At 34.9% G+C, this 21,850-nt stretch overlaps 5 protein-coding genes, 1 long non-coding RNA gene and 1 pseudogene across 6 annotated transcripts; 5 read left to right on the top strand and 2 right to left on the bottom strand.

Moving 5' to 3' along the window:
- Positions 1-552: 552 nt before the first annotated feature.
- On the bottom strand, positions 553-1,141 carry LOC106305383 (putative cell wall protein). The gene has a single exon (XM_013741762.1). The coding sequence runs from the start codon at positions 1,066-1,068 to the stop codon at positions 694-696; it is 375 nt and encodes a 124-aa protein (XP_013597216.1). The 5' UTR covers positions 1,069-1,141; the 3' UTR covers positions 553-693.
- A 1,293-nt stretch (positions 1,142-2,434) lies between these two features.
- LOC106304277 lies at positions 2,435-4,194 on the top strand. The gene is made up of 6 exons (XM_013740687.1): positions 2,435-2,727; positions 2,811-3,031; positions 3,103-3,283; positions 3,366-3,451; positions 3,555-3,646; positions 3,743-4,194. Exons 1-6 carry the CDS (start codon positions 2,644-2,646, stop codon positions 3,931-3,933), a joined length of 855 nt encoding a protein of 284 aa, XP_013596141.1. The 5' UTR covers positions 2,435-2,643; the 3' UTR covers positions 3,934-4,194.
- Positions 4,195-5,256: 1,062 nt separating this feature from the next.
- Positions 5,257-6,342, top strand: LOC106304753 (ethylene-responsive transcription factor ERF054-like). Its single transcript, XM_013741144.1, has one exon. The coding sequence runs from the start codon at positions 5,334-5,336 to the stop codon at positions 6,117-6,119; it is 786 nt and encodes a 261-aa protein (XP_013596598.1). The 5' UTR covers positions 5,257-5,333; the 3' UTR covers positions 6,120-6,342.
- A 4,466-nt stretch (positions 6,343-10,808) lies between these two features.
- On the top strand, positions 10,809-11,735 carry LOC106305274 (annotated as a pseudogene).
- A 420-nt stretch (positions 11,736-12,155) lies between these two features.
- LOC106303411 (diacylglycerol kinase 6) lies at positions 12,156-15,095 on the bottom strand. The gene is made up of 13 exons (XM_013739688.1): positions 15,049-15,095; positions 14,759-14,971; positions 14,365-14,481; positions 14,154-14,282; positions 13,983-14,068; positions 13,778-13,892; positions 13,645-13,693; positions 13,449-13,531; positions 13,250-13,317; positions 13,052-13,126; positions 12,746-12,833; positions 12,553-12,669; positions 12,156-12,479 (listed from the first exon to the last, which is right to left on the bottom strand). The coding sequence occupies exons 1-13, from the start codon at positions 15,049-15,051 to the stop codon at positions 12,156-12,158; spliced, it is 1,467 nt and encodes a 488-aa protein (XP_013595142.1). The 5' UTR covers positions 15,052-15,095.
- Positions 15,096-17,382: 2,287 nt separating this feature from the next.
- LOC106303410 (transcription repressor MYB6-like) lies at positions 17,383-18,617 on the top strand. The gene is made up of 3 exons (XM_013739687.1): positions 17,383-17,546; positions 17,661-17,790; positions 18,023-18,617. The coding sequence occupies exons 1-3, from the start codon at positions 17,414-17,416 to the stop codon at positions 18,615-18,617; spliced, it is 858 nt and encodes a 285-aa protein (XP_013595141.1). The 5' UTR covers positions 17,383-17,413.
- Positions 18,618-19,335: 718 nt separating this feature from the next.
- LOC106305557 lies at positions 19,336-20,239 on the top strand. The gene is made up of 3 exons (XR_001263006.1): positions 19,336-19,402; positions 19,502-19,554; positions 19,935-20,239. It is a non-coding gene; the product is annotated as an uncharacterized LOC106305557 (long non-coding RNA).
- The last annotated feature ends 1,611 nt before the right edge of the window (positions 20,240-21,850 follow it).

The raw sequence follows: 21,850 nt of genomic DNA, 5'->3' as shown, positions 1-21,850 counted from the left end.
CCACCTCCATAAGATAAAAAAATCTAGATATTTTGGTAGAATTATCTAGATAATTAAGATAAGATTATCTAGATATTTTAGTAGAATTCTCTAGATTTAAGATTAAAATATGTAAGATATTTTGTACTTTGGAGGCTATAAATACCTCCACTCTCTTCTCATTTTGTATCACCAAGAAGTATCTAAGTTTGTAACAAGTAATAAAAATCTTCTTCTAAGTTATAAAATCTTTCTTCTTCACAAATGTTCTTTCTCTTCAAACACTTAAATAATTTCTCCATCTTTATAAAGTTTTTCATTCCAACACAGACTACGTAAAGACTTGTCTTTTTTCATATTCCAAAAAAAACAAATAGGTTAACTTATGTGGTGAACATTCTTTGTTCTTTATGGGTTGCTATAGAGTGTGGGAAGTAGATAAAGAGAAATTCGAATCGATCTTCATCTGAGGTAGTCTATGTATCTATCAACTTTGTTTGTTATCCTCGTCTGCATATTGTTTCTTACAGCAGTGTGGAGTCTTAACATGTTATTTGGAAACACATTCTCATTATTTTTATAATATATATCTTTATTGAGAGAGAGAGATAACAGCGATATGAGTGATGAAATGGCTAGTAGACTTGTTGTGTAAACCAGAAGAAGGAATCTGACGATACCAAGATTGTCGACCCTTGTGCGTCTAGCAAATGCTTATTTGTTGACGAGTTCAAGTGGTTGTGGCACTGGTGGAACTTCATCTTCTCTAGAGCTTGGACCGGAAGCTCCATATCCAGGGTGTGGGGCAAAACTACTAGGGATTCCACAAGAAGAGGCTGGAGCAGCAGCAATTGGATCGTTGTAAGGATGGAATGGCCTTTTAGGCTGGGGTGGCAGCAAGAATCTTCCTAATCTAGGGATGAGACCAGATGGTTGGGGTGCAATGCTCACAAGAAACTCTGAGTGTTTTGTCTCACCGGTAGTGAAGAAGTTGGGAATGTAACGCATTCCACTTACTTTCTCTGCACATCCAATAACCAGGCTTAGCATAGCCATTGTGGCAATCAGTGTTTGCAGAGGAGAAGCCATTGTTGTGTTAACGGAGGATAAAGTTGGAGCTTGAATGTTTGTTGGTTTATGGAGGAAATGAGGAATAGATAGTGTGGGGTTTCTTTATAGAATGAAATGGTTCAAGCTAATTGTGTGTACATTAAACGAAAACTAACAAGTTCTTTATTTGCCAAAAAGAGAGCCTGCAAAGTCTGGTGACATCTTTACATTGGCTGAGGTAAGTCATAAGTGCATGATCAGTCACCCCCATTCGCCACAAATGCCTAATTAATACTCTATTTGTTTTTAAATGATGTATTTTTTGGTTTATACATACTAGAAATATATTTAAATTTTTTTGACTATAGATGTATCGTTTTTTATGTTTAACTATTTTCCATAAATCAGTAGTATTTAAATAACTACACTTATTTTCTTAAAGTTTACAATTTATAAATAATGAATAAAAATACATAAAAATGTAAAACACATAGTCTAAAAAAAAAATTTAGTTTAAAAGAATTATCTTGAGAAATGTGTAAATAACTTGATGGGATTTCTAGTCAGTAGAATCTATTCTCCTTCTCAAAAGCAAGTTGTGATTCTGAAGATTTAAATGGGAGAGACGACGGCGTCCAAAGAGTTTGATAACTTCTTTTTTCTTTCAAAGTTGGTAAACAAAAAGATAATGCAACCCTTCAATTTTTGACCATTTCTATAGACTATAGTTTCATTCTCCGATCAAATCTTTTTTTTTATAATAAGTTTGTTTATTTATTACATGATTTACGTGAGTAGCGATGTACAATTTTAATTAGAAAAAAAACCCAACAAAAGTCAAAGTCTTTCCGTATGTTTATAATGCCCATGTCGTACTATTTGAATAGGTCAAACTTGTACTGTAAATAAATTAACAACATTAGCCGACTGATCCTGTCACACATGTACTTTCTTTTTGTTAAATGATAATTTCTTCACCATATGAATTATGAAAACAAAAGTATAATTTGATTGATTAACCTAGATTCTTCTCTTGTTTCCAAGTAAAATGTGATCGATCTCGTTTCTTTTCTTTCAAGATGTAACCGTAGGAGACTTTTTGGCTTGTGGAAGATGTCATCTCAAGCATAAAAAGCTCTGTTTTTTCTAGGTCTTGTTCACGGACTATACAACAAGGCAATTACCAAAACAAACTCAGTCTTATCCGGAGAAACCAAAAAAAAAAATGAAAAAAAATGGAGAAGGTGGAGAGTTGTGAGAGGGACAGGTAAATCTACCAATGCATCCTCCTGCTTCAGAAGAATGAGTCACATTGAGAGAGTTTGGTTACATAAACTTATATATAACCTATTTTCACAACTCTCTTTTCAAAAGTATATATAACCTTTCAATCAAAACAGAGTCTTCCCTGGATCTCTCTGTTTTCTGACATTGCCGTGAAAGTCTCAAACGCTCGTCCTATAAAGCAAATCATTACAAAAAGAAACACACTTTTGTCCGAAAGTTTAGCTCTTTGAAACGCGTCAGGGAAAGAGAAAACCACAAGACTCTCTCTTACCTCTTTTCTCTGTTTTTTCTGTGTTGAGTTTCTTTTTTTGTTTGTTTTCTTGGAAAATGATGTGTTATGAAAACGAATCAAACCTGGACCGGTTCCTTCGCTGCACAACACCAGTCGTCCCTTCGCTTTCCCTCCCAAAGGTTCCACGCTTTTACGTTCAACGTCATCTTCTTCCTTAATTAACTCTCTGAGTTACATGATCTAAAAGTTGTGTGTTTGGCAGACACAGATCAAGAACCTGAATCGTCTGTGGTACCCTTCGGAGAGCGAGAGCGTTGATTATTTCAGGTTAAGTGATTTTTGGGATTGTTTCGACGAGTGGAGCGCATACGGTGCAGGTGTTCCCATCTTGTCGGAAACCGGCGAGACATTGGTCCAATACTACGTTCCTTACCTCTCTGCTATCCAGATTTTCACTTCTCATTCTGCTCTTATTACCCTAAGGTAATATATATTTAGTCCATTGTCAGAAACATAAACACATCTAAGATGTTGCTGCCATGATGATTATTGAGGGATGAGACTGAGTCTGGGGACTCAGGGAGCGAGACGTGTAGCGAGGAATGGAGATGGGAAGGATGGTCGTCGTCAGAGGAAGGAGTGGATCATCAAGAACCTCTCGATCGTCTCGGTTACTCTTACTTGCAGTATTTCGAGAGATGTACTCCTTACTCTCGGGTCCCTCTCATGGATAAAGTTTGCTCTTCTCCTCTATCTCCGACTCCTAGTGGCATGTAATAGTTTATCATTTTAGAATAAAATATCTGTCTACTTTCAGATCAAAGGGTTGGGAGAAAGGCATGCAGGCTTGTGGTCATTGAGGAGTGTTGATCTGTCTCCTGCAAGTTGGATGGCTGTTGCTTGGTCCGCCTTCTTTTAGCAAATGTCTTATTGTTTTGTGTGGTTACAGAAAGAAAAAATTAAGATCAACGTAGTAAAAATGGTTATGATGTTGGTTGTGTTATAGGTATCCAATCTATCACATCCCCATGAACCGAAGCATAAAGGACTTGTCTACTTGCTTCCTCACTTACCACACACTTTCTTCATCTTTCCAAGGTGCAGTTTCACTACCCTCTCGGGGATGTGTATATTTTATATAGTACATTCATTTCTATAGTCCTCCTTTTGTTATTTTTGGTGTCATTGTAACAGATGTGGAGAAAGAGAAGAGGGAAAGGATAAGTGTTGGTGCATTTGGGATGGCCACTTACAAAACGCAAGGGAGACTATGCGACAATGATAGATTGCTTTCCCTTTTGAGCGTAGCAGATTCTTGGTTAAAGCAGCTAAGGGTCCACCACCATGACTTCACCTACTTCACCACTACTCCTTATCATCTCTAATAACAGCATAGTGTTTTTAGATTGAGTCTTGGTTAACAATCTATTTAGTTTTGTGTGTTTAAGAGTAGCTAGAGATATCAATAACGTTGAACAACATTTGGAAGTCTTAGAAAACAACATGCACTGACTTTTTCTTCAAAATGTTTTCATCTTAGATTTGGTTTTGGGTGTGTATGATTATGGGCATAATACATTTTATTCTTTTCTAATGTTTTATGGCTTTTCTGTTTTGTATAAACGCCGGTTCTCGTGATTTTGCTTGTATACAAAGTCCAAATTGTGACAGCATTCGTGCTAATAGGGATTAAAGGCTAGACTAGCACTAATTGAATCGCCTAATTACCAAGCTTCTTATAGAGCTAAAGTGTAAAATATTATTACAACAAGCAATACAAGTGTTTTTGATGAAAGTAAAAGAAAGACAAGTTTACCTCAAGTTTCCGATTTTTCTACCACTACACTTCCACCTTTTATTAATTTATTATTCCCAACTAAAAGCTTCCTATAACAACTATAGATTCCAAAAAATAATTTTGATTTCGACATGACATCTCTCTCTATATTTCAAACCATCTGCAACTATAAGTTCTGATGAACATATCAAGCATATATATATGCACGTAAGATAACATGTTGAAATAAGTAACAAACGTGAAAATCTATTTTTTCAAACTTGGTCGGTGTTTAAGACCAAAAAGAAGAAGAAGAAGGACTTGGTCGGTTTTGCGAGTATCTTTCAGCGGTGGAGAAAAGAACAAAAAATCATAAAAAGTGAAAGCTGGGTTTGACCAATCACCGACCCGGAGGAGTGAATACTATATAATCAAATCAAGTAAATAAATAAATAAATAATTTATAGGGTCGAATCAATAAGTTAGACATAAAACTGGTAATTCTTGTGGGGATGTTATCCTTAATTAGCCGCGACTAGCCGACCATTACCAAAACCACCATCATCGTTTCAATTTGCATTAACCTCCTGTAATCTCTTGATTATTGATTATACTAATCTTATCATTTAGAGCTTCTGACTTGTCGCATTTAGATGAATGAATGTATTCACCGTCCAAAAAACAGAGACTGCCACATAGTTGCACGGACGTTAATGGTTTTGTATCCTCCGTGTTGTGTTTTTATGTGTCAACGTCTCTCTTTTTTTATATGCTAATTTAAAAAAAAAAATATATGAATTAGAGTGAAAGCAAAGGAATCATTCTAGTAACACCAAAAAGATGAGATAGACCGAAAGCTGAGATATTTTATAACTAACTCTCATATATAAAGACCATTGAGTCATCCCTCTCTTGTAAATAGACACAAAAGCAAACACAATATTCTCTTTCTCGTCAAGGTTTTCTTTTTGTTCTCTCTGTTTTGGCAAAAAAAGTGTGATCACAGAGATGGACTTTGACGAGGAGCTCAATCTTTGTATCACCAAAGGTAAGAATACCGATCCTTATTTTGGGGAAGCTTCTTCGTCCCCAAGATCTATCAAGAAGATGAGAGATACTGATCATCGACCTAAACCCTATTTCCCTTTTGCTCTCGATCCGACCATTCAAAATCAACAACAGCAGCACTTCGGATACGTTCAACAACACGACCAGACAATGCAAGGCCAGAACCAAATGATCTCGTTTAGTCCTCAACAGCCGCAGCAGCAGTATTGGAGCGGTACATTGAATCTGAGCCAAGAAAGTGTTCAGCCGTACAGCGCAACAAAGCTGTACAGAGGAGTAAGACAACGTCAGTGGGGAAAATGGGTCGCAGAGATACGTAAGCCACGGAGCAGAGCGCGTCTCTGGCTTGGTACCTTTGATACAGCTGAAGAAGCTGCCATGGCATACGACCGTCAAGCTTTTATATTGAGGGGTCACAACGCCACACTTAATTTTCCAGAGCATTATGTGAATAAGGAAGTTGAGTTGCATGATGAAACTGATGCGTCAAGCTCGTTGGATCAGAAACAATCCGAGGCGCCGCAGCTAAACGAGGTTAACTTGGAGGGCAAGGAAGAAGCCGTCACTAATGGTGGTGTAGAGGATGGGATGGCTGAGGCATGGTTGAATGCTGTTACAGCGGGATGGGGTCCTGAAAGTCCTCTTTGGGATGATTTGGACAGTTCTCATTTTCCACAATGCTCGTCTACTTCCTCTGCTTCTTGTCCCATGAGACCTTACTTTTGAATAAGGTCATAAAGGGGTCACGTTTTAGGTTTTAGATTAGGGTTTCGCTCATTGGCATTTGGATGGAGACAGTTTTTGTGATCTCCCACTCCTTTCATCATTCTATTTATATCTACCATACTGTATTCCCCCTAAATTTCCATTAGTATATTGTTTATCATTTTTATGTGTGTGTGTTGCTGATTTTGCTACATAAATAGATGTTCTATTTGATCATCGAGTTTGTTTTATGGCACCGAACAATTTTATTTTTCTGCACTTCAACAAGTTAGCACCATCACATTTGTTGGACCCAATTTTGGTCAATTAGGTAACTGGGCCTAAGTGACTAGGGCCGCGCGACCAATGAAGAAGCCCGACTCCGACGAGCTTGAAGAGATCGATTCAAAGGTCCAAAGATCGCGGAGCAGTAACGTTCGATCTTATTTCACTTATTGTATTAGATCTTATTCATCAATAAAATCCATCTTTGCCTACTGGAATCGGATTACATCGTTGTGTTATAAAGATATTGTTGCCTACATCATCTTTTCTTCCCCAGATTAAACTTCCGATCACTATCAAATACTTAGTGTAGATTTTATGATCTACAACATTGTATCTGGAATTTTTATTTTTTTGCCTCTTATTCAAGATCTTTGTGTGGGAGCTTGGTTTCATTATTGTTTACATTGGTTGGAAACAAATAACTGGCATAAAAAGGACGCATAATTTTAATAATGTTGACAAGATAAAATTTGATTAAGATATTAACAATTTTAAACAAATATAAGTTCAACAAACTTATTTAGTCTTTTAAAAATTAATAATTATATTAGTAAAATATATATAAACAACTTTAAAATCTATGTTTCCGAATTTTTATTTATCTTATGAAAACAAAAGAGTAATTGCACTCTACACAAGGATTATAGGGAAATTAGGTGAATACACATACAAGCAGTCTGAGAGATGTATCTGTTTGAGGAGGCTTTCTTTTAATCTTGTTGTCTTCTCGATGGATCTGCTGCATGTGGCTCCGGATCATCTTGATCATCGGTGTAGATCTAATCTTAGATCTGGCCAGCAGTTTGGGGTGGTTCTGTTTTTCCCCTTCTTCCTGGCCGAAATCTCTCCTCTGATTGATTCCATCTTCTGCAGATTTTGTGTTCTATCCATCTAATGGATTTTTATTCCCGGGTTCAAGTTTCCTTTCTCCATTGTTGGTCTCTTTTGATTCAGTCAATTTTCGTTTCCTTTCAAGTCTTGCTTCTCGAGATGAGATTGGCATGGTTTTGGATCGGCTCGCTCCGTGTCTCTTCTCAAGAGATTGGCTTTCTTATTGGCCAAGTCATTCCTTATTGATATTGCCTCTTCCGGATGATTGATCATGGTTCATGTTCCTGCAATTGTTCAGCCATTCCGGGTGTTTAGAATCTTTAAGTTCATGGTTTAAACTGACTGTGCTTATTCACTATTGGAGGAGTCTGTTATATTTGTGGTACTTGGTTACTCTCTCTCTCTCTCGAAGTTGCATGGAGTAAAGCTTGGTGGTACTAGAATGATCTTCCATTGTTGGGCTTTAGATAGTGATTCAATTCAGTTATGTTGGTTTGTAATCAGTTTGTTTTTGACTTAACTCCATTTGTTAGGGCTTAGGACTCGAGGAAAATGTTTTTCCCTGGCTAAAGATTGTGTTTATGTATCTCTCCTATCTTTAAAAAAAATCTATCTACACTTTCAAAATTTATAGTTGGCATATTTCTCTTTGTCTGAACTCTTTCCTTATCTCCTATTTCCACAAGAATCACTATCAAAATTCTGTTATACAAATCAAAATAATGGAGAATAACAGAAATCAAGATAACACAAACTTATGTATCTGTGTTTCTGAACTCTCTCCTAATTTGTAATCATCATTCATTTTCATTTTGCTTGTAAAAACCTCAGATTTCATGTTCAAAAATGGATATAGAAAAAGAACGTAAATGTAGAGTAAAGAAGAATTATATGTTGTTTTGAAAAACCGCAGATTTCATTTGATTTGAGAAGATGTTACAGCATAAATATCAAGTGATTTGATAGATAAAACGATCTACTACCTAGTTATGAACCAATTAACAGAGAGTTCCAAACTTTATAATTTGTGATTTTTATAGCTGTTTAACTTGTTAAGAATACTCTTTACGTGCTAAATATAATATTGAAAGTTTCCAACAATTTAATTTGATACAATAAAGATTTTAGCCATGTATAATTTTTAGTAAACCCTTTTAATTAGCTTTAAAATTCATTTTTAGACTACTACCATAATTTATAGCATATAACAATTTTAACATACATTTACATGCATATTTTAATTAATATTTAAGATTCTTTGGTAACCTGCCAACTTATATAATAACATAAATTTTACTTTTTGTTTTGTATTGATATTTTAGATTACTTTATGAGATTCATTGCTATAGGGTTAACATATCTAAGAATGTGTAACTATTTAATTATCCATTATAACTTTATTTTAGAAGTTTATACACATAAGACATAACACATACTAATGACAGATAATAAAGCACATATAATAGCGTTTTTAATGTTGAACAATTTATAAAACATGATATCAAACCACATTATGTAACATCTGCCAAATTTAACGTTAGATTACTAACACTTTTAATAGCCTGTAACAAATAATTTATTAGCTAAATGTAATATTAGCTGCTATATTAATAACTATCCGGCTAACTCAATACATCTTGTTTATATATTGAGATGATACTTATCTACTTAGTTCAAAATACAGATATTGGTCTCATGAATCATGCATTGGAACTGAGTTGAGGAAAACATGCCATTGACTTGAAAACATACCTCATCGTGGTGAAGAAGATATTTGTGAGGGGTTATTATTATTTTTTGAAAAAAATTGAGGGGGAGCCTCACCTCACGTAACTAGGGAGGGAGATAAATTCCAGTTTAATGATTTTTTTTTTTTTGAAACACCCAGTTTAATGATTATTATTCCCCCTCAAATAAGGATTTTTTTTGTTTCTAATCTACGTACATCCTAGTCTAATTCATTATCTAATCGACAGGAGGACTGTCTGGTCATTTACATTCTCCTAGTTGCAATTCAAAGACCCCAATATTTTTGCTATAGGTAGTTTGCTAATTACTAACTTCTTTTAGGATTTTGGCCAAATTGACTCAAAACAAAAAGATATCAAACATCATTAGGAATCTTAAATGTATCAGCTGCATCAAACTTTATAAACTCCTCCTCAACACAACCGCTAGATAATATAGATTGCATATTGGGTGTATATATTGCATTTACATGTGTAATTTCATATAACAGGGTTCAAAATTGCACAATTGAAAGATTGGGGTGAAGTCACAAGATTATTTCTGCAACTTATGAAATTTGGTGAAAGCAATACAAAGACGAGCGGCCTTTGTACAATTATGATTAGGTTTGGAATGCTCCATCGAAAGTTTGGGATAAATTCAAAAAGATGGTTCTGCATATTCTAAAGTTTTGTGTGTAAATGTAAATTATCAAAAGAATAAGGACCCAAAGAAGAAAGTTGTTCGTGAGTCTCGATTCCAAGGACGACGGAGAAACTTGTTGTGGATGTGGATTCCGGTAGAATTTGTTAACTTGACACTTGTTTTTCTTTTCCGAGTGAAAAAAGAGAGAGCGGAGAGAACGAAGAAACAATGATGAAGGTTCTTTATATAGGAAGTCTTAAGGAACTGTAACAACTAAATATTAGCATCAACAACAAAAAAAAAAAAAAACAACAATTCTAACAAACCTAGTGAAGCAGGTCAATGATTGATCTGTTGACTCCTGACGGTTCATATAACTTCTTAAAATATAATTAAAACTTGCATTTTGATTATAAACAACTAAATCATGTATAAAATAAAATTTTATTTGACCATACATAATGTAACTAAAATTATTAAATATTTATGAATAAATAGAGAAAATTTATAATTAAAAAATGAAATCTGTTTATGAGATTTTATTTATCACATTTCGTCAAATCCAAATAAAAAGTAAATGGTTCTTGGTTAAGATGTTTCTTGTCATAAATTAAAATTTGTCATTATGGTGGCAGAACGTTTTTGTAATTGAATTTGACATTTCTTAAAGTATTCTGAAATCCACTGTTATTGAAAATATTTTAAGTTGTGGAGTTTTAAAGTTTTTAGGTGATTTTAGGGTGTTTGGGTAGGATTTCTTAGTTAAAAAAATTAAAACCCAAATCCCATAGTTTTAGGTGATATTCTAGAGTAGTTTAACAAAAATCACTTAAATCTCTGCAACTTATTGAAATCATCTAAAATTCCATTAAAAATCAAATCACATCAAATGTTAAATTGAATACATCCCCCTTAATTTTTTGGTTTTGGAGGGAAATTTGATTTTTTTACAGTTTTGGAAAGAAAATCTAACTTTATGGTTTTGGCGAGAAAGCTTGTTTCGGTAAGAAAATTTGTTTTTACGTTTTTAACGAGAAAGCCTGTCTTTGAATTTTTGATGAGAAAACCTATTTTTAGGGTTTTAGAGGAAATTTTGTTTTGCGTGTGGCAAAAAAATTCATTTTTGTGATTTCAGTGAAAACTCCACTTGCGAGAAAATATGATTTTAAGGAAAAACTCATTTTTGTAATTATGGTAACGGAAAGGAAAAACACAAAGATGGACTTTGACGAGGAGCTCAATCTTTGTATCACCAAAGGTAAAACTATGGATCCTTCTTTTGGAGAAGCTTCTTCCACGACGTCCTCAAGATCTATCGACCTAAACCCTATTTACCATTCTCCTCTTCTTCATCTTCTGATCCATTGGTGGGTTTCCCTTTTACTCTCGATCCAACCATTCAACATCAACAACAGCAGCACTTCGGATAGCAAGGCCAGAATCAAATGATCTCGATTAGTCCTCAACAGCCGAAGCAGCAGTATATGGCCAAGTATTGGAGCGACACGTTGAATCTAAGCCCAAGAATGAACCAAGAAAGTGTTCAGCCGTACAGCGCAACCAGAGGAGTAAGGCAACGTCAATGGGAAAATGGGTCGCCGAGATACGCAAGCCACGGAGCAGAGAGCACGTCTCTGGCTTGGTACCTTTGATACAGCTGAAGAAGCTGCCATGGCCTATCAAGCTTTTATACTGAGGAGTCATAATGCCACACTTAATTTTCCAGAGCATTTTGTGAATAAGGAAGTTGAGCTGCATGATGAAACTGATGCGTCAAGCTCGTTGGATCAGAAACAACCCGAGACGCTGCAGGCAAACAAGGTTAACTTGGGAAGCAATGAAGTAGCCGTGAGTGATGGTGGTGTAGAGGATGGGATGGCTGAGGCGTGGCTCAATGCGGTTACATTGGGATGGGGGTCCTGAGAGTCCTCTTTGGGATGGTTTGGACAGTTCTCACTTTCCACAATGCTCATCTTCTTCCTCTGCTTCTTGTCCATGAGAATTTTTTTTTTTTTTAAATAAGGTCATAAAGTCTCACATTTTAGGTTATAGTTTAGGGTTTCACTCATTGGTATTTGGATGGAGACAGTTTTGTGTGTTGCTGATTTTGCTTCATATACAGATGTCCTAGTTGTTTAATCGAGTTGTTTCATGGCATTGAACAAGTTTATTTTTCTGCATTTGAACAAGTTAGCATCCTCACATTGTATCCAGAATTTATATTGACTTCTGCCTCTTGTTCAAGAATCAAGATCATTGTATGGGAACGTGGTTTCATTAATTTACATTGGTTGGAAACATAGATGTCAGATGTGGCATAAAAATGGACGAATAATCTGACATAAATGATTACTAAAATAATAGATATTCTCTTTCAAATTTAATAGCTTTTTTCAGTTTTCTCTTTAACAAATTTAAGTTTGATTAATATATTAATTATTTTAAACAAATAATAGTTCAACAAACTTTATTGGTTTTTAAAAAAATTTAATTATATCATTATCAGTTGATAAAAAAAAATATAAACAACTTTAAATTTTATATTTTTGAATTTTTAAAAATCATTTATCCTCCTGAAATAGGAAGAAAAGCATCACTGGGAATCTTAAATGTATCAGCTGCACCAAACTTTCTAAACTCCTCACAATTAGCCACTAATGGTTCATCTTCAGTTCCATCATCGCTAAACCGGACTTTGGGTGAAGACTCATACATGCTTTTGGACATGCAATTTTCAGTTGTAAGCATGTTCACCTGACCATGATGTGAAATCTCTAATATGACAGTTTCATCATCAAGAGGCAGTGGTTGTTTCCAAGGCTCTCCATCCATTCTCATGTATGCATGCTTGGCTGCACCTTTCTTAAATTCAAACCTAATCCGATTTGCCTATATATACACACACGAGTTAAAATATGCGCTTCATTCACAGTTTGTTTGATTTCTGTCACTTAATATTTACCTGAGCAAGTCTTGTTCCATGACCCTTTGGAGCGAGGAGAACAAGACCATGCCAAGCATTTCTAAAACCAACGATTTCGATGAGTCCATCATCTACGAATGGTAGAGTCAGGCTTCTCTGTTGAGACATCACAAAAAAACCATTATTTGTATTAGGGTTATTGAAGCAATATGAAGAGAATGTTAAAACCTACATCATATTGTTTCTTGGGATTTGGTGCTCCCCAAGGATTTAGTCCTCCAGAAAAGCTAGGAAGATTCAAACATACGATGGACCTGATGCTGCCAGAACAAAGGTAAATGTTAAGTTACTTCAGTATAACTTGGACAATGTAGTCTATTTTGGGTATGGATCAGCAAAAGAGGTACATCACAAAGAAGACTAAAATCTCAGCTCAATCTAACATGTGGATTCATATGCTTGTAGAAAAGCCTCTTATAACCTTTTTCATGGCGTGAATATATATAATCAGTACTGTATATAATTTGATTAGAGTTACCTTTGGGGAATGTGAAGGTCGTTCCACTGGCCACTTTTGTCACAAATCTTAACTTGTGCTAGCTGAGCTATGTTACTGCAGCAACGCCATAGAATATTAGAGTTTCCAAATTTGCAAGGTTTTTGGAGACAAAGCCAAATAGGAAAACAAAAACTCATATAAAGAGAGTAAAAAATTAAAACACATAAATTTACTCACTGTGAAAAAGGGTGAAGAAGAGAGGCACAAAACCACCCTTGTTTGCAAGCAAGCTTTAAATATCTGCTCTGTAACGTCATGAAATCAATTGAAATATTTACTTGTCATGTACCTAAGTATAATTTACACTACAAGATGTTATCACAAGAAATATGAAGAGATTGTTCCACTAAAAGCTTCTAGAGAAAAGTATGTAAACCTGATTGACTAGCTGATTTTTAAAATTTTCAGGATGTAATTTTCTCTGAGAATGAAACTCATAAGATGTTTGAGCATCCATCCCTGCAATAAAATTGATTAATGACGCTAACAAGTCAAGGAAACATATGCTGCAAGTCACTTTTGTAGAGAAAACAGATAAGTGAATTTCAGATGACAATGAGAAAAATTCTTACCCAAGCTAAAGTAATTCCAGAATCCCCCACGAAATGTGTGGTAACCTTCCTGTAAAAATAAAACAAAACAATTTGTTGAATGATCATATAATAGGAAAAGAAATAGATGGTTCGCAAGAGAAGAGTGTCTTACCATATTTGCTTGATCTGATGGAGAAGCACGACGAAATGCATGTAGAGAAGGTGGTAGCTCGATAGAATCACCAGAGCCTTTTCTGGGAGACTTCATCCGCATAAGTACGTGCCAACTTAATTGAGATATAAAACGCATACATGTCAACCCAAAATGAAAAAAAAAGAATTAATAACTGGAGAAGAATGATATGTAAAGTATGTACTTGTCTATCTTCATCTCTTTGGCCTTAATCACTTGAGCCAAAAATGACTCCGCAGAAGACGTATCTGTTCCAGGATTTTTCTTACCCTGAAGATGAGCAGATGGGATCATAGTAAGACAAGAACATATACATACTGTATGATATCATCATGTTAATGTATATGTAACATACCCATCCAAATGCAAATGGAAGGTTATTTCCTGTACCCAAGGGGATAGTAGCAATTGGAGGTGGATTGGATAACTCAAGATCACAAACAACTCCAAGGAGCCAACTAGCTGTGCCATCCCCCCCTGCAACCTGATTAAACACACAACTCAACCTCACGACTTTATTAATTACGACTGATTACTCCATAAAGATGGTTTAAGAATTAACACACAATTATTTTCAACTTTTCCTTAATCTTGCAAGCCAGAGCATCGTGCTTTAGCCTCTCTAGGTTAAGATAGATCCTCTGTAGCACCTTATCCGGAGTCTCTACGTTAAGATCGAAAACCTGAACAACAAACTTGTTATGATCAAAATATAATAGTATATCCTAATTAAAAAATCATATATTATTTTTTATTTTTTTCATCATATATTATAATATGACTATGTACTAATAAAATATAGGATTCCATACTCTCAATGGAGAATCAATACAAATTCATCACATTTTCTCGATTACTAGCGTATTTGAGAAACCAAAGTTTTATGATTTTTTTCTAAATCAACGAATAATGAACCTAGTTTTTATACAATTGAGTAAATTAATAGTGTATGGTTTAGACCTGCTTGTCGTTGAGAAGAGAACGGTAGGTAAGAATGAGTTCTCCACCGAGTTGACCACCACTTTTGGAGTTGATAAATACGAGAATCGGGCTCTCAGGTGGAGTACTTGGCACCGCCACAGCCTCGGCTTCAGGCGAGAGAACGTACGATGGAATGTAAAATTTCTTGAAAAAATCTGATAATGCCTCATATTTTTCAATGCTCGCCTGTGACTGATGAACACATTCGATATTTTAAAAATCGACAACGCTAATCATGAAAAAGACAATTGAAAAGTGTGGGATCATACCATTAGATTTTCTGAGGGTGTTGAAAGAAAAAGTGTATAATATAATATTTTTGTGTCTGGAGGGATATGAAAGAATCTCGGAAGATTAATATTTAAGTATTGAAGATCCCGAAGATATCTCTATCAAGATTTCCTTTTATTGAAAAAGGGTTTCCTTTTATTATTTTTCTGTTTTAGTTTAATTTGGTTAATAAGGTAACTAGGACGCGGTTTTAAATTAAAAGGCACATTGTTTATTGTATTTATTTTTCATTAGTGACCTTTGTGCACTGCATACGCCATAATTGGCATGCATATCTAGTTAGCATTGACATGGAATCCATTGTCTTTATATGTTTCTTATCTTTTTAAATATTAACTTATAATAAATACGAATGGTAAGAATTTATATTTTTTACTAAAAGGTGAGAATTATATATCATGCTACTTTCTTTATTTTCATTTTTATGCAGTAATATTTAGTATTTATTTATTTGTTATTGTTAGATTTTATAATTTTAATCTTTCATAAATCTTGTACTGTATATATATGTCCTCCAATGAATGCTTGCGAGCACGTTTTTGTGGAGAAGTATACTATCGATTTGATAGCTAAAAACATGGTTGGTTATGTGTGAAGCTGAACGAACAATAGCCCTTTAAATTTTTTGAAAAGAATTACATTAATATAGGTAAAAAAATCTCCAAATTTGTAAAAAAGAATTTTAGTTGAAATTTTTAATAAACTGTTTATAATCTCCTAAATCTAACAGCCGGCCAGGCCTAAAAGTTCATAGTATAATCATGGCAACGCCAGCTTAATGAAACTTTATATTTTGTTCAAAAATATCTTAGTGATAACATATTTTTCTCAACCGGTTCTATATATAAACCAATGCAGAGAATGAAAAAGAACCACAAACTCGGACACTACAAATTGCAATAGACTTGTCGCAAAACGTTTACCATGGGCTCATTTAAACATATGATGAAACCCATTACAATATGAGGATTAAGCTGATTAGTGGCCCATTAAGTAGCACATAGGCCTTTTTCGAGAAGCTCCCATTGCGATGACTTGGTACAATCTTTGACTTGACATCAGCATCGTATCTCTATAACGCTGACCAATCCAGAAACCTAACCTAAAGAAGTGAAACGATAACTCCACAACTCGACTCTTTCCACGTGTCACATTATTCATGTACCTACACATCGTTAGTTAGGAGAGAGAGAGCATATTATATAAAACAATAGCTTCGGTGTGAACTTCGGAGAATCTGTGGTTCTTGGGTTAACCGGTTAAGGGGATATGTAATTCAAAGTTGGTTGCACAGCTTCCCACCTACAATTTAACAAACAAAAAGCTTCAATTGATGTGCATTTCAAATTTTTTTTTAATATTGTCAACGTGGATGGCTTGTTCGGAGAGACCCTTTCACAAGCAATCTATGTTAGTATTTTACTTGGAGTTGCATGAAGTAAAAAGTTAATTTGTAATTCGCCTTCTCGTTATGATCAATTTTGATAGCACAAGGCACATGACATTAACACGTTATTTGAAAAAGATTTGTGCGTATTTGATAAGATTACCCAACTACTTTACCGTCCTCACTCTCTCACCCATTGAAACTATACGCTTTTTGGTTTCAAAATTCAATGTAACATATATTCTCATACTTTTTAGTTTCTTTAACCAAACATGCATGTAAAGTCAACTGAACAATATATTAACATGCAAAGTCAACAATGTTCTTAACTCTAACTTTCACCAAGGATTAAGGTGAACCAAATTACTCACAGACGAATAGTTACTCCCACAAGGTCTATTTTAATCTCTTAGTCCAATTACTTTTTCTATGAACAGGAGTACATTATATGCACTCCAAAAGTACATCCATAAATTATGACAGAATCCATTGAAAAACCTTTGAACAAAAATATACATGACAGAATCCAAGTTACATGAAAAATTATATAAAATGCAGTGCAATATTGACAAAAAAATATACAGCATATACTATCACGTGGAACGCTTCTAGAATATAAAGTTATTGAAAACAATAGGGGATAATATATGCGGTCTTATTTACTTTTGAATATAATATTGTGGCTCAAAGGCACTTGGCACATCAGGCCTATGCCAAGTGGAATTGACCTTGGCTCATCCAGGTTAATTAAGTGATTTGCATTCACATCCCTATATAAACGAATGAAATGGAGAAGGTATGAGTGCACCCTGCGCATTGATATTTATAAAACCCAAGTCCTCTTTTTCAAATTTAAGAAACTCCTTTTGGTTTTTCGATCCTTTTGCAAGAGAACCAAACTGTTACTAGACTCTTACGATCTGTCTATATATATTTTTCGAAATTACGAAATAAAGATGGGAAGATCACCTTGTTGTGATAAGAATGGAGTGAAGAAGGGACCATGGACGTCTGAGGAGGATCAGAAACTCATCGATTATATTCGATTTCATGGTCCGGGCAATTGGCGTACCCTCCCTAAAAATGCTGGTAAGTATATATGAACCTATTATATGATTTATTAATATATATAGTTTTGTCCTAATAGATTATGTTCAGTCGATAATTGAATCAAACTTATAAGTCGTATTGTACAACTTAAAGGACTCCAAAGGTGTGGAAAAAGCTGTCGTCTTCGTTGGACCAATTATCTAAGACCAGACATCAAGAGAGGAAGATTTTCTTTCGAGGAAGAAGAAACTATCATTCAGCTACACAGTGTTATGGGAAACAAGTAAGCCTCATTTACACCATAAGTTGTTTGAGATCCATTAGCTACAAATTTGGTATATTAATTAATGAAAAAGGCGAGGGTGTACGTATGCATATGCATGCGGACAGTACATTTCAACAGTTAGACCATCAACTCTACTAAACTATTATTATTCATACGCATTGACCCATAATTTAATATAACATAAACTATATTTTAATCATGCATCACTAATTGAATTCATGGATTATAGGTGGTCCGCAATAGCAGCTCGTCTACCAGGAAGAACCGATAATGAAATAAAAAACCATTGGAATACTCACATCCGTAAGCGACTTGTAAGGAGTGGCATCGACCCTGTTACTCACTCCCCACGCCTTGATCTTCTTGATATTTCCTCACTTTTAGCGGCACTTATCAATCAACCAAACTTTTCATCAGTAGCAACACATGCATCGTCTCTGCTTCATCCTGATGTATTGAGGTTGGCCTCTCTTCTCTTGCCCCCTCAACAACCTCTCCAAGACTTTAATCCAATTTACGCACCGAACCTAGACCAAAATATTCAAACTCCAATCACAACGGTGTCGTCTCAAGACTCTCAGCTACAAGCCGAGTGTACAACTCCAGTATCAAACAACGAAACTTCATCTTTCGATCCTTTCATGAAAGCAAGACTTGAGGTCAGTCATGAAGATGTATTACCACCTTTGTCAGAGAGTTTTGACTTAGAGTCACTCATGTCAACGCCACAACAAAATAGCATTGAAGCAGAAGCCAACTCCAGCAGTTTCTTCGACTTTGGGTTTCCGGATAATTTTACCCTTGAGGAATTTATGTTAAATTAATTATCAACGTATGCATATCTCTCACTATATATGTCTCCTTTTCCATACCTACGATTCTTGATTTGTTGCATTCTTTGGTGATTTAATGTATAAACTCATTGCTGTTTTTTGTAAAAGATTGATATATTATTATATTATTTCATGAATGTGTAACATATTAATTAGACGATATTTCTTAACTTTTCTCCACATCATATACCCAAAGAACTAGAGTAAAGAACTAAACATATATAGAAATATAAGTATCAGTCAAACTATCGTAATAATAATTATATAGTTGAAATTGTCTAGCTTCGAGAAGGGATGAAACGAGCATATATAGACAACATTGTTCTTACTTTACAAAATGAACACGGCTCTCTGCGTAGCATAACATTGTCACTTTCACGATCACGAGTAATGTTGATGAGATAAAGGTCGTGTTGGTAATGGTGGGTGACAAGTAATGATAATTTAGAGGTTAACATGGTCGAACTTATATATAATCTTATATTCTCTTCTTTTTCTTATATTTTTCTTTATAAAATTGGATTTTTTTTTATTTTCTAGTTGGGTTGTTTAGTATGTATAAAGCCTCTTTAGTTTCTATATGTATTTGACTAAATATAATCATTATCCTAACACAGAAAGGATTAAAAAGAGCCGATATATATATATATATATATATATATATATATATATATATATGTAATACACATTATATATAGTTACACGCGCAGAAAAGCCCTACAGTTTTATTTATCATAAGCCGGGAAACTAGTTTCCTCCAAAACCCTAATCTTCTTGTAAATTACTATGTGATTTTGTTGTCTCGCTTAATATTTCTTTTATGAGATTTGTGAAGTTATTCCTGATTATTTTCTTTCAAATATGTTGTTTTTCAGCTGAGAGACTCTTAATATTGTGGGATTTCTGAGAGACTTTGAGGTTAATTATGGTAAGTGGATTTCCCCTTACTAGGAGGATGAGGTTTGATATTTTCTCTTTGTTTGACTCCATCATTAGAGGCTACGACAACTTCTTTTTTTTTTTTTAATCAAATTGAATCTTAATTAGGTGTAGGGAAGAGTCCATGAGTTTCTTTGTTTCCTAAGTTTTAACGTAGGTTTTGATATTCTTGGGGTGAGTTATCTTAAGGCTATATTTGAGGTTTTTGATTCTATTGATTGTTATTAGTTTGTGTTAGTATCATCCTCCTGGTTATAAATTTTGATTGTATATCATCTAGTTGTCCCCATTCTTGGAATAATTAGTTGATAGTTGGTTTTTAACCTGGGGTAAAAAAACAAAATTTATATTAAAGAAACAAAATTGCAGGAGAGGGGGCATGTTTTTTCCGACTACGACATGGAATACTACGTGAACCGACTCAAGCAACTAAAAAAGCTGAAGCAAATGCTGGTCATAGGTATCCTTGTTAATGTTGCAGTGATATTGTTCGCCGGCTGGTACGGAGGTATCATAACATTTCCATTGTTTCCAAACTTAGCGTGGAGTATGCCGCTTGTGCTTTTCATGGCCATGGAAGAATAAAACTCGTGGAAGTCTAATGACACTATTTAGACGTAAGGATGATTATAGCGTTTTCTTTTCTTTTTGGTTTTTGTTTAAAATTTATTTTTATTTTTATTTTTGAGTAGTTGTTTCCTCCAAATAAAAAATAGAAAATTTAACAGCCAAAGATTTGTCACCTTAAAGCATTAACAAGCAAGCAAACAAACAAAAACAATTTTGATTATGGTAGGATGATAATTAGATCTATATTGTTTTATAGGAAAACTAGCAACTGTAGTAAACTTGGTGCAAGAGTCAAACAAATGAACAATTGTCATTGCTTGTCGTTCTAAAAGCTATGATAATCATAATGGACGTACAAGGAACATTCTGATTCAATTTCACAAAACTACTATAATCATCAGTGCAATAGTCACACAAGGAGAATCCTGAACATTACTCACCCTCATAAGCATTTCTTATCACATGCATCACTAATTCACTACATATTTACTTGTAATATATCAAAGTGTAAATGCGACAACCTTTATCAAACTGTACAATGGAATTTTAGAGAAGGGGAGAATACGAGACCTAAGAAGTTAGTTAAGTCTTTAGCACACTATTGAACTACGGCGACTCTTTAAATCAACTGATACAGAGATAATGTAATTAATACCTCTTGAACTGGATTTTTTCTTTGCTGCCAACATATCCATCAAACTATACGGTCAAACAAAACGGTAACTGGATTGGCCGATGTACTTTGTCATGGAGAACGAAATGTTAAAGTCGTTTCCAATTTAATCTAGTTTGAATATTTTCTACTCTGATATTTATTTGTTGGGCTATTTTAAATTAGTGAGTCTTTAGGCATTTATTGGGTTATTTCATACCAACGTTTTAAGGAATCGATAGAATCAACCGATCGCGATAAACCCCATTTCAGAAGTCACTGACTTGAATGAAGTGACGAAGTTATACTTTTGTCTGGTGGATGTTGAATATACATGGATTCCAAGTGTTTGTGGCAGATGTGGACATTTGGGACACAAGGAGAAAAGATGTCTACTCCCAGCTGTTCAATTGAATGTGGAAAAAAGTTCCACGCATGAGGATTCTTCCGCTGGAAAAACTCAGCCAGAAATGGAAAAGGCACTAGCTCAGTCTAATGGTCCATCCGATCAATTGGTGTTGCAAGCTGAGAATCTGGAGTCGGGTTTGGTCTCAGCTGAAGAAGGACGAGAAGAACTTACTGAAGTGACTTTGGATCTGAGTTTGGGACATTTACAACCATTGAGTGTTGAGCTGAAAAATCTCTCTTCTCCAGTAAACAACCTCACTTGCTCCAAGGCACATATAGCCAATGGCTCCAACTCTCTTTCCACTTCATCACCATTAGCAGACACTCAATCTGCTCCAACTAAAGCTCCTATTATGGAAGAAATTCCATCCCCGGTTATTGTCCTTGAGGCCAGCGGTGTTTCAGCGGACAATTCATTGGTCCCTCCATACTCTTCGGTACATGACAGCCCTTCTGTCATTCAAATTGCTTGTAATGAGCAAGATGATGAAAGAGGGTATATGAGTGATGCTACGGCAAACCTCAACATGTCACGAGGTGGAAGACCAATAAAACCACTTCAAAAGTTTCAAGATATGGAATGGAAAACGGTAAGAGGAAAAAGTAAAAGGGGTCGTCGAGGCCGCGGAAACTTCCTTCCTTCTTCCTAGTAGTT

The sequence above is a fragment of the Brassica oleracea genome, chromosome C7 (assembly GCF_000695525.1).
Source record: "Brassica oleracea var. oleracea cultivar TO1000 chromosome C7, BOL, whole genome shotgun sequence".
Classification (NCBI taxonomy): domain Eukaryota; kingdom Viridiplantae; phylum Streptophyta; class Magnoliopsida; order Brassicales; family Brassicaceae; genus Brassica; species Brassica oleracea.
Note: the sequence above shows the minus strand (reverse complement) of the source record. Positions and strands in the feature narration are given on the sequence as shown.